General features: G+C 42.5%; 1 protein-coding gene across 2 annotated transcripts in view; it reads right to left on the bottom strand.

Annotated features, from left to right (window-relative positions):
- The window catches only part of LOC120025005 (6-phosphofructo-2-kinase/fructose-2,6-bisphosphatase 4-like), a 28,389-nt gene extending 18,498 nt beyond the window's left edge, over nt 1-9,891 (bottom strand). For both annotated transcript variants that reach the window (XM_038969439.1, XM_038969430.1), the window contains exons 1-7: nt 9,678-9,891; nt 7,985-8,101; nt 5,408-5,504; nt 5,048-5,114; nt 4,593-4,667; nt 1,987-2,043; nt 1,779-1,900 (exon numbers count right to left, since the gene is read on the bottom strand). In XM_038969439.1, coding sequence (XP_038825367.1) covers nt 1,779-1,900; nt 1,987-2,043; nt 4,593-4,667; nt 5,048-5,114; nt 5,408-5,504; nt 7,985-8,101; nt 9,678-9,888 — 746 coding nt within the window. In that variant the 5' untranslated portion in view covers nt 9,889-9,891. The remainder of the gene's footprint in view (nt 1-1,778; nt 1,901-1,986; nt 2,044-4,592; nt 4,668-5,047; nt 5,115-5,407; nt 5,505-7,984; nt 8,102-9,677) is intronic.
- Nucleotides 9,892-12,133: the final 2,242 nt, after the last annotated feature.

Here is a 12,133-nt window from a genome sequence, read left to right as displayed (position 1 = left end):
GCATCCCGACTTTAAACCGGTCAACATACACAAGGCCGCAGGGCTAGGCGGATTACCAGGACGTGTACTCCGAGCATGCGCTGACCAACTGGCAAGTGTCTTCACTGACATTTTCAACCTGTCCCTGACTGAGTCTGTAATACCAACATGCTTCAAGCAGACCACAATAGACCCTGTGCCCAAGAACACTAAGGTAACCTGCCTAAATGACTACCGACTCGTAGCACTCACGTCTGTAGCCATGAAGTGCTTTGAAAGGCTGGTCATGGCCTGCATCAACACCATTATCCCTGAAACCCTAGACCCAGTCCAATTTTCATACCGCCCCAACAGATCCACAGATGATGCAATCTCTATTCATTGACTATAGCTCAGCTTTCAACACTTTAGTGCCCTCAAAGCTCATCACTAAGTTAAGGACCCTGGGACTAAACACCTCCCTCTGAAACTGGATCCTAGACTTCCTGACGGGCCACCCCCAGGTGGTAAGGGTAGGTAACACCACATCTGCCACACTGATACTCAACACAGGGGCCCCCTCAGGGGTGCGTGCTCAGTCCCCTCCTGTACTCCCTGTTCACTAATGACTGCACGGCCAGGCACGACTCCAACACCATCATTCAGTTTTTTGATGACAACAGTGGTAGACCTCTCCATCAACGTGATCAAGACAAAGGAGATGATTGTGTACTACAGCACACACCCATTCTCATCGACAGGGCTGTGGTGGAGTGGGTTGAGAGCTTCAAGTTCCTTGGTATCCACATCACCAACAAACTATCATGGTCCAAACACACCAAGACAGTCATGAAGAGGGCACGACAAAGCCTATTCCCCCTCAAGAGACTGAAAAGATTTGGCATGGGTCCTCAGATCCTCAAAAGGTTCTACAGCTGTACCATTGAAAGCATCCTGACTGGTTGCATCACTGCCTGGTATGGCAACTGCTCAGCCTCCGACCGCAAGGCACTACAGAGGGTAGTGTGTATGGCCCAGTACATCACTGGGGCCAAGCATCCTGCCATCCAGCACCTCTATACCAGGCGGTGTCAGAGGAAGGCCCTAAAAATTGTCTCTGCTACCGCACGGCAAGCGGTACCAGAGCGCCAAGTCTAGGCCCAAAATGCTTCTCAACAGCTTCTACCCCCAAGCCATAACACTCCTGAACTGCTAATCAAATAGCTACCCAGACTATTTGCATTGTCACCCCACCCCTCTTTTACACTACTGCTATTCTGTTTATTATCTATGCATAGTCACTTTAACTCTACCTACATGTACATATTACCTCGACTAACCAGTGCCCCCGCACGTTGACTCTGTACGAGTCACCACCTGTATACAGCCTCGCTATTGATATTTTACTGCGGCTCTTTAACTATTTGTAACTTTTATTTCTTATTCTTTTCTAGGTTTATCTATTTTTTACTTAACACGTATTTTTCTTAAAACCGCATTGTTGGTTAAGGGCTTGTAAGTAAGCATTTCAATACAACACCGGTTGTATTCAGCGCATGTGACAAATAAAATGTGATTCCATTTGAATATTAGTACGCTTGCGCAGTAGTCTCACTGGAGATGGACCTGGCCTGAGTGTGGTGGCGACTATGTTCGGTGAAGTAAACGTTGTTAAACTGGAACCTAGTCGTTGTGTAATTTTGAATTAACAGTTACAACTGTAAAAGCAACAACTTTTGAATAGAAAACGGTCCACAGAACGCTTTTCGATGAAATAGTAGGAGACAACTCTTTGTTCCTCATTGAGATAAGATGCTCACCTGTCCAGAACTTCGTCCAGGGTCTCATAGGAGTTCTCATAACACTTGATCCTCTTCTTGAAGTCCTCCATAGCCTCCTCTGTGTTGCAGTTGGTATAGTCAGGGCTGCCCAGCTTCACTTGCTGAGCAGAGAAAGAGACAGTGGAAATAAGACTTATTGGTGCTCTCTATAAAGAGTTAGCAACAGGAACTGTGGATGATCACTCACCACAATGTTTTCTGCAATGACTTCAGGGTCTTCACAAACAGACTCTACAAAAAACACCTAGGAGAAAAGGGAATACAGTAAACCCCCAGGATAGACAAAACATCTAAGTCACATAGATGGGTAGGGTGTTAACCAACAAAACCAATGCATGCGTGACCACAAGGCTAAAAACAGACAGGGTTGGCTTACAATCAAAGGATTATTGACAACATGTAAGTTATATTTCGTCTGCAAATGTTAATTGAAAAATAGATTTGCCCAATAAGCAGTTGTTCGCTTTCAGATACATTGTTACAGTTGTTGGTGAGCTAGCGACCCTAGCCATGTTACTGCAGATATGACGTGTCATAACAAGAGACGGTATCAAGAACAAAATACAACCAGCTGAAATAAACCATCTACAATTCATCACACAGCAGCTTCTAGTTATTGCCGCTAGCTAGGGCTGATAAATCGAATTCAGATCAAAATTGAGATATTGACATGTACAATATCCATATAGCAAGAGGCTGGCTACAATTTTCTCCTTTCTTTGACATGCCATTAATACAACAAAAAAACGACACTACGGTACCTCCAATGAGATGCGCTAGACTCTGTTTATTCCCTCTGTACAAGCACAGAGGATGCTGACCAATCACAAGTGGGCTCTCTCACCTTCTGCATGGCATGCTCATGCTGGCCAATCCGCATAGAGCGAGCAGTTACATGCTGGTGAAGAGAGAGTGCGAGTCGGAAACACAAATGCTGCTAGTGCCAATAAGAAGCCGATTTGGTGCCAAAGAAGGGTGCATCTTCAGTGATGGCAGTATTTCGGCTACAGGCAATCCGGTGTCAACCAAATGCAAGTGTTTTGCAAAATGTACCTCAGAGTTGTGGTGACAACAAGAGGCAACAACAAATCTATTCCATAATTTGAATTTAAAAAACATCCCGCCGACACAGAAATCACAGAGGCAATTAACTATCACATAGCCAAAGACATGGTTCCTATTTACACAGTCAGCAAAGGCTGCTTCAAGAAGATGATAAACAAGCTGGACAGGAGATACAAGATTCCATCTCGCACATTTATTTCTCCCAAGTCGCCATCCCAACACTGTATAACAAACTTAAGGAGAAGTTTAAACATTGAATGTTGTGTTGAATGACCAGACTCCAATGTTTTGGACACAGGATGCACCTTGTAATCGATAGACTACGTGTTACATGTTTTTAAGGCACTGACTTAACATTTAAATTATAATAATGATGGAGACTACCTCTACATAATTACACAATCATAAGACTCCTATTCCATCTGCAGCCTATGGCTGCCTGAATAAACAATGAACTTAGTTTATTTAAGAACTAATAGGCCTAATGGTAAAATAGGAACTCATGTTAATGAATAAGTGCTGCGCTTATAGCACACTATACATTTTATGATCATGTTTTTTTATTTTTTTATTTATTTCACCTTTATTTAACCAGGTAGGCTAGTTGAGAACAAGTTCTCATTTACAACTGCGACCTGGCCAAGATAAAGCAAAGCAGTTGACACATACAACAACACAGAGTTACACATGGAATAAACAAACAGTCAATAATACAATAGAAAAAGTATATATACAGTGTGTGCAAATGAGGTAAGATAAGGGAGGAAAGGCAATAAATAGGCCATGGTGGCAAAGTAATTACAATAAACCAATTAAACATTGGAGTGATAGATGTGCAGAAGATGAATGTGCAGGTAGAGATACTGGGGTGCAAAGGAGCAAGATAAATAAATACAGTATGGGGATGAGGTAGTTGGATGTGCTATTTACAGATGGGCTATGTACAGGTGCAGTGATCTGTGAGCTGCTCTGACAGCTGGTGCTTAAAGCTAGTGAGGGAGATATGAGTCTCCAGCTTCAGTGATTTTTGCAGTTCGTTCCAGTCACTGGCAGCAGAGAACTGGAAGGAGAGGCGGCCAAAGGAAGAATTGGCTTTGGGGGTGACCAGTGAGATATACCTGCTGGAGCGCGTGCTACGGGTGGGTGCTGCTATGGTGACCAGTGAGCTGAGATAAGGCGGGGCTTTACCTAGCAAAGACTTGTAGATGACCTGCAGCCAGTGGGTTTGGCGACGAGTATGAAGCGAGGGCCAGCCAATGAGAGCATACAGGTCGCAGTGGTGGGTAGTATATGGGGCTTTGGTGACAAAACGGATGGCACTGTGATAGACTGCATCCAATTTGTTGAGTGTTGGAGGCTATATTGTAAATGACATTGCCGAAGTCGAGGATCGGTAGGATGGTCAGTTTTACGAAGGTATGTTTGGCAGCATGAGTGAAGGATGCTTTGTTGCAAATGTTCAAAATGTATGTTTGTTAATATGTAGGTGTAATAATCCTCTCTATTATTATATGTAGCCTATAACAATGTTGGAACATAGTTCTACATTCATATAATCTCATTTTATAAGTGATGTTCTATACCCTGACAGTTGGTTTAACCATGTCTGATGGAATTACCAAGTTTTCACCCAAGTGTTGAAAATTGCAATTCATAATTGATATTCCAATATCTGGCCCCACAAAAAATAAATTGCATTTCGATTTTTTTTGTTGAAGAACACATTACCTTGAAGCCATTCTGCTCAGCAAACGCGGTGATGGTCCCTCTCCTCTCTCTAGTGGTGTTAGTGGCATCAAACACCTGGAGAAAGAACGAAACACACACCATCACACAAACTGCCAGAACCACTGCACTGTAATCCATATACAAATAAATACACAATGAGATATCACAGCATTTCATGACGGGATAATCCCATCCCAATGTTAACGGGCAATTCCACCACTTTCAACCTAATTTTCATTATCTACATCACAATACCAGTGCCAACATAAGTGTAAAACACACATTTATTTCTACAGCACATTTCTATCACAGAAACACACCACTTCCACATATGTAGACACTAGTATTGTGCTTGTAAAAATGTAATACGGGATTGAAAAGTGTCGGAATTGACAGTTAATGCGCACATAATCCGGCCACAATATTATATTTGTTTTTATAGTGATTGTACACACCGCAACTTGGCCTCCTTTGTCAGCGAGGTACTGTCTGACATCATTCAGTGCTGCTGACGCACACTGCCTACAAGGGACAGTGGGAAAATTGAGTCAGAGGCAGCAGTGACAAGACTAAAAGAGCCACTTGTGGGTTAGCAGAGACAAATAAATGTAGTTTGCTTAATCACAGACACTGGTTAAAAACAGGAAGTAATATCATATAATACCGTGATATTGTTAGGCAATTTAAACCTGGTTAAATAAAGGTGAATTCAAATAAATAAATAAAAAATTGGGGGGGATTCAAGGACAAGCGGATCTTCTCAGTGTTTTAACTTGTTCACAGCAGAGGATCAAAGCACTGGAAATGTTTCTTACTGTCTGATCTTCAGGCCCTCCTCGTTGTCTGGACGGAAGAACTCAAAAGACTTGTAGATCTTCACACACTCACGCCGGTACTGCCCAACATTGAACTCTAAATAGGGGAAAGAAAGAGTTACATGCTTTACTTTTCTAGATACTATTACAGACTAGAGGTCGACAGATTAATCGGAATGGCCGATTAATTAGGGACGATTTCAAGTTTTCATAACAATCGGTAATCTGCATTTTTGGACACCGATTGTGGACATTTTTTTTTAACCTTTATTTAACTAGGCAAGTCAGTTATTTCTTTTTTATTTTTTTTTATCCGTTATTTTACCAGGTAAGTTGACTGAGAACACGTTCTCATTTGCAGCAACGACCTGGGGAATAGTTACAGGGGAGAGGAGGGGGATGAATGAGCCAATTGTAAACTGGGGATTATTAGGTGACCGTGATGGTTGAGGGCCAGATTGGGAATTTAGCCAGGATACCGGGGTTAACACCCCTACTCTTACGACAAGTGCCATGGGATCTTTAATGACCTCAGAGAGTCAGGACACCCGTTTAACGTCCCATCCGAAAGACGGCACCCTACACAGAGCAGTGTCCCCAATCACTGCCCTGGGGCATTGGGATCTTTGTTTTTTAGACCAGAGGAAAGAGTGCCTCCTACTGGCCCTCCAACACCACTTCCAGCAGCATCTGGTCTCCCATCCAGGGACTGATCAGGACCAACCCTGCTTAGCTTCAGAAGCAAGTTAAGAACACATTCCTATTTTCAATGACGGGAACGGTGGGTTAACTGCCTTGTTCAGTGGCAGAACGACAGACTTTTACCTTGTCAGCTCGGGGATTCGATCTTGCAACCTTCCGGTTACTAGTCCAACGCTCTAACCACCTGCCTTACATTGCACTCCACGAGGAGCCTGCGTGGCAGGCTAACTACCTGTTACGCGAGTGCAGCAAGAAGCCACGGTAAGTTGCTAGCTAGCATTAAACTTATCTTATAAAAATAATCAACCTTAACATATTCACTAGTTAACTACACATGGTTGATGATATTACTACGTGTCCTGCGTTGCATATAATCGATGCGGTGCCTCGAATCGCAGCCTACTTCTCCAAACAGGTGATGATTTAACAAGCGCATTCGCGAAAAAATCTCTGTCATTGCACCAATGTGTACCTAACCATAAACATCAATGCCTTTCTTTAAAATCAATACACAAGTATATATTTTTAAACCTGCATATTTAGTTAATATTGCCTGCTAACATGACTTTATTTTAACTAGGGAAATTGTGTCACTTCTCTTGCGTTCCGTGCAAGCAGTCAGGGTATATGCAGCGGTTTGGGCCACCTGGCTCGTTGCAAACTGTGTGAAGACCATTTATTCCTAACAAAGACCATAATTAATTTGCCAGAATTGTACATAAATATGACATAACATTGAAGGTTGTACAATGTAACAGCAATATTTAGACTTTGGGATGCCACCCGTTAGATAAAATACGGAATGGTTCCGTATTTCACTGAAAGAATAAACGTTTTGTTTTCGAAATGATAGTTTCCGGATTTGACCATATTAATGACCTAAGGCTCGTATTTCTGTGTGTTATTATGTTATAATTAAGTCTATGATTTGATATTTGATAGAGCAGTCTGACTGAGCGGTGGTAGGCAGCAGCAGACTCGTAAGTATTCATTTAAATAAGCACTTTCGTGCGTTTGCCAGCAGCTCTTCGTTGTGCTTCAAGCATTGAGCTGTTTATTACTTCAAGCCTATCAACTCCCGAGATTAGGCTGGTGTAACCAATGTGAAATGGCTAGCTAGTTAGCGGGGTGCGCGCTAATAGCGTCTCAATCGGTGACGGCACTCGCTCGGAGACCTTCAAGTAGTTGTTCCCCTTGCTCTGCATTTGTGGAGCAATGGATAACGATGCTTCGAGGGTGGCTGTTTTCGATGTGTTCCTGGTTCGAGCCCGGGTAGGGGCGAAGAGTGGGACGGAAGCTATACTGTTACACTGGCAATACTAAAGTGCCTATAAGAACATCCAATAGGCAAAGGTATATGAAATACAAATGGTATAGAGAGAAATAGTCCTATAATTCCTATAATAACTACAACCTAAAACTTCTTACCTGGGAATATTGAAGACTCATATTAAAAGAAACCACCAGCTTTCATATGTTCTCATGTTCTGAGCAAGGAACTTAAACGTTAGTTTTTTTACATGGCACATATTGCACTTTTACTTTCTTCTCCAACACTTTGTTTTTGCATTATTTAAACCAAATTGAACACGTTTCATTATTTATTTGAGGCTAAATTGATTTTACTGAAGTATTATATTAAGTTAAAATAAAAGTGTTCATTCAGTATTGTTGTAATAGTCATTATCACAAATAAATCAATCAAAATCGGCCGATTAATCGGTATCGGCTTTTTTTGGTCCTCGGTATCGGCGTTGAAAAATCATAATCGGTCGACCTCTATTACAGACTGTTGAGGGGAATTCTTACGAGTTTGAGTGTGTGTGAGTGGATTGCCGAAATGTAATTTCAGGTAAAAGGGCTGAGAGTTGGTACCTCTGGTGGGCACGCCGATCCAGTTGAGATAGCGGGTAAGCTTCTTGGAGATGTAGGTCTTCCCTCTGGCTGGGAGGCCCACCGTCACTATCAGGGTGGGGCAGTTGGTCATACATACTGCACATGGAAAAAGAGTAGAGGGAGAGACGGGTTAAATTATTCTACTATATATTTGGACAGAGACCGGCATTGAAAGATAAACATAACAGAACACAGTGCAGGCTATAGCAGTGAAGGGCTCTGATAACAACAAAAAAATCATTAAATTGTCCTAAGTGACCCTTTGGAGTTAATTCCCAAGTGAACTTTTGTCCCTCAACTGACCTGCCCTCTGTAACTCACACTAACTATTGAACCAAGTGAAAGAGAGCAGTTTGCAAAGATGGAAGCATTGTGTTGAAATCAGATAAGGACATATGATGATTCCACCAATCACTGTGTACCATTGCTATCTAACATGAAGAAATAAAACCATATCAGAAAGTACTGGGAATGTTGTCAATAAGGAGTAGAGGTACCAAATGTCACAAGTGCCACCATGGCATGCTATTGTGAAATGACAGTACAAGCCAAGGCATCTGGAGACTTGTAACCTAGTTTCCACACACACACTTTCTCTCACCCGGTCTGTAGAGGACAGGGTGAGAGAGGAGCCAGTGTCTCGGCTTCATATCATATCCCTTTGGTGAAAAAGATACTCCAGTGGTGTTAATACAACAAGTCAATGCCAGGAACAAATGTCAAAGTTGCCTATATGTTTGTGAGTTTCAAACATAAAAACCTGTGCAGCAAGCCAGCAACTGATCAGGTTATGTATTACAAACCATGGTGATATTCTATGACTGACCAAGCCAGTGAAACTTGAAGTTGTCATAGAGATCTCTCACGAGGAAAATGTAGCATGCAAAAGACTGGAAAGTGGCCTATGATGTCTGGTCAACCCACAGAACAAATCATACTAATAAAAATACTATTGAACAGGGTAATACAGGCTTAGAGAAGCAGATCCACAGAGTCCAGTGCCAGGAGTCAGGACTACAATTCATGTTTACCAATAAGTTTGGATTGATAAAGGATGGAGCGGTGATTTAGAACAATGCCATCATGGATTACCATCTACTGGCCTGTTGTGAACAGTCAGTACTCTGAAAACAGACAATAGATACTTCAATGAGCAGTGTGTCCTTAAAGTGACTTAATTTGCCACTAATGCTCAACCGCTTGGGTTGTTGTACTGGCATCTGCTTCTTTCACAAATCAGGACAAAATATACAATGAGATTAACAATGAGAAGCAAAGGACGTTGCTCTGGACTGGAGGTGCCAGTCCAACGACAGTATGAAGAACCAGTCAGAACAGACAGTCATCAGATAACAGGCAGCAAGTATCATCAATAATCGATTGCCAAGAAGACTAATGTTCTTTCTCTGGCTGACGATCACGCCGTTGATACATTTACATTTTCTCCACGTAATCAACGAAAATTACGTTACGACACAATATATGGATAAGAACCTGGCTTGACGCTTGGCTGCACGTTTGTAATGTTAACTAGTAAGAGATAAATGTAACGTTAGCGAACTATGAATAAAATGCATTTTCACCACGTAAACAACGTCCATTAAATGTATTATTCGTGCGTGTGCAACAACCGGCTTGCTGTCTAGCCACGTCGGTAACGTTATATACGAACCCTTTCTCTGAGATATGTGTTTCTCGGGAAGGCCATTTTTACACGGCAACGGCATCCAGATTTTCTTAAGCGGGTTTTGAGTGAGTTCACGCGGCGTTGCAGTGTTCGATGGTCGTTCTTCCATTCCAACTTCCATTGAGGACATGGTGGTTGCTTCGACTACTGTGGCGCGGAGCCTTTTGTCATGCGTTTCAGGCGAATGGTCTCGCATCAGTGTTCTGATGAAGTCTGGCGGTGTCGTGGTGAAACCACAGAAGGTTGTGCCTACCCTAATCTCGCGAAAACACGCGCACATTTGCTCAGAAACAATGAAGTAACGCTGTTGCTGTTAATGCTATTACAATTTCCCTCAAATGTCATACTTCCAAGATTATATTGGGATTAATAGCCTACTAAACGACTTAATTATTCCCTAAACATCTGTAGTTTCAAGCTCTCTACAAACACGGACAATGTATCAATTCGGAGACACTAATACGTTGTATTCTGTTTACCGTAGTAACTACACAACACGACATCGAAAACCGAGTATTTAAGATCAAATCACATTTTATTAGTCACATGCGCCGAATACAAAAGGTGTAGACTTTCTCCATTAGACGCAGCAGCTAATCTTCCTGGGGTCAACATAAAACTTGCAAATACATGACAAAGTACAGAACAGTAATAGACAAGAACAACATAATATATTACATTAAATTCCAATTAAAATAAATTATATATAGGACAGACACCAAGAGACAACAAAAATACTATTTACGCACTATTCATATTATTATATACAGCACAGTTAAATTAGATCTTTAGAAAGAGGAGAGGCTCTGTGATACAATGTTTTTTTATCTGTTTTTAAATCTAAATTTGCTTTTTGCCTTAGTAACCTTCTGTGAGCTTGTGTGGCCTATCACTTCGCGGCTGAGCCATTGTTGCACCAAGACATTTCCACTTCACAATAACAGCACTTACAGTTCTAGCAGGGCAGAAATTTGACGAACTGACTTGTTGGAAAGGTGGCATCCTATGACGGTCCCACGTTGAAAGTCACTGAGCTCTTCAGTAAGGACATTCTACTAACAATGTTTGTCTATGGAGATTGCATGGCTGTGTGCTCAATTTATCGACCTGTCAGCAACAGGTGTGGCTTAAATATAATATCTTAAATGTAATACCTAATGTTTCACCGAGTCGTGGCTGGACGACGACACGGATAATATAGAGCTGGTGGGATTTTCCATGCACCGGCGGAACAGAGAAGCTACGTCTGGTAAGATGAGGGGTGGGGGTGTGTGTCTATTTGTCAATAACAGCTGGTGCACGATGTCTAATATTAAAGAAGTCTCAAGGTATTGCTCATCTGAGGTAGAGTACCTTATGATATGCTGTAGACCACAATATCTACCAAGAAAGTTCTCATCTATATTATTCGTAGTCGTCTGTTTACCACCACAAACCGATGCTGGCACTAAGACCGCACTCAACCAACTCTATAAGGCCATAAGCAAACAAGAAAATGTTCATCCAGAAGCGGTGCTCCTAGTGGCCGGGGACTTTAATGCAAGCAAACTTTAATCCGTTTTACTTCATTTCTACCAGCATGTAAAATGTGGAACCAGAGGGGGAAAAATTCTAGACTACCTTTACTCCACACACAGAGATGCATACAAAGCTCTCCCACGCCCTCCATTTGGCAAATCTGACCATAATTCTATCCTCCTGATTCCTGCTTACAAGCAAATACTAAAGCAGGAAGTACCAGTGACAGTGGTCAGATGACGCGGATGCTACGCTACATGACTGTTTTGCTAGCACAGACTGGAATAGGTTCCGGAATTCATCCAATGGCATTGAGGAGTATACAACCTCAGTCATCGGCTTCATCAACAAGTGCATCGACAACGTCGTCCCCACAGTGACCGTACATACATATCCCAACTAGAAGCCATGGATTACAGGCAACATCCGCATCGAGGTAAAAGGCTAGAGCTGTCACTTTCAAGGAGAGGGACACTAATCCGGATGCTTATAAGAAATCCCGCTATGCTCTCAGACGAACCATCAAACAAGCAAAGCGTCAATACAGGATTAAGATTGAATCCTACTACACCAGCTCTGACGCTCGTCGGATGTGGCAGGGCTTGAAAACACTCCAATTCGCATACCGCCCCAACAGATCCACAGATAACGCAATCTCAATCGCACTCCACACTGCTCTTTCCCACCTGGACAAAAGAAACACCTATATGAGAATGCTGTTCATTGACTACAGCTCAGCGTTCAACACCATAGTGCCTACGAAGCTCATCACTAAGCTAAGGACCCTGGGACTAAACACTTCCCTCTGCAACTGAATCCTTGACTTCCTGACGGGCCCGCCCCCAGGTGGTAAGGGTAGGCCATAAGAGGGTAGTGCGTACAGCCCAGTACATCACTGGGGCCAAGCTTCCTGCCATCCAGGA

Source organism: Salvelinus namaycush, chromosome 2 (genome assembly GCF_016432855.1).
Source record: "Salvelinus namaycush isolate Seneca chromosome 2, SaNama_1.0, whole genome shotgun sequence".
Classification (NCBI taxonomy): Eukaryota; Metazoa; Chordata; class Actinopteri; order Salmoniformes; family Salmonidae; genus Salvelinus; species Salvelinus namaycush.
The sequence above is the reverse complement of the archived record's forward strand: the minus strand, read 5'-3'. Positions and strand labels throughout refer to the sequence as shown.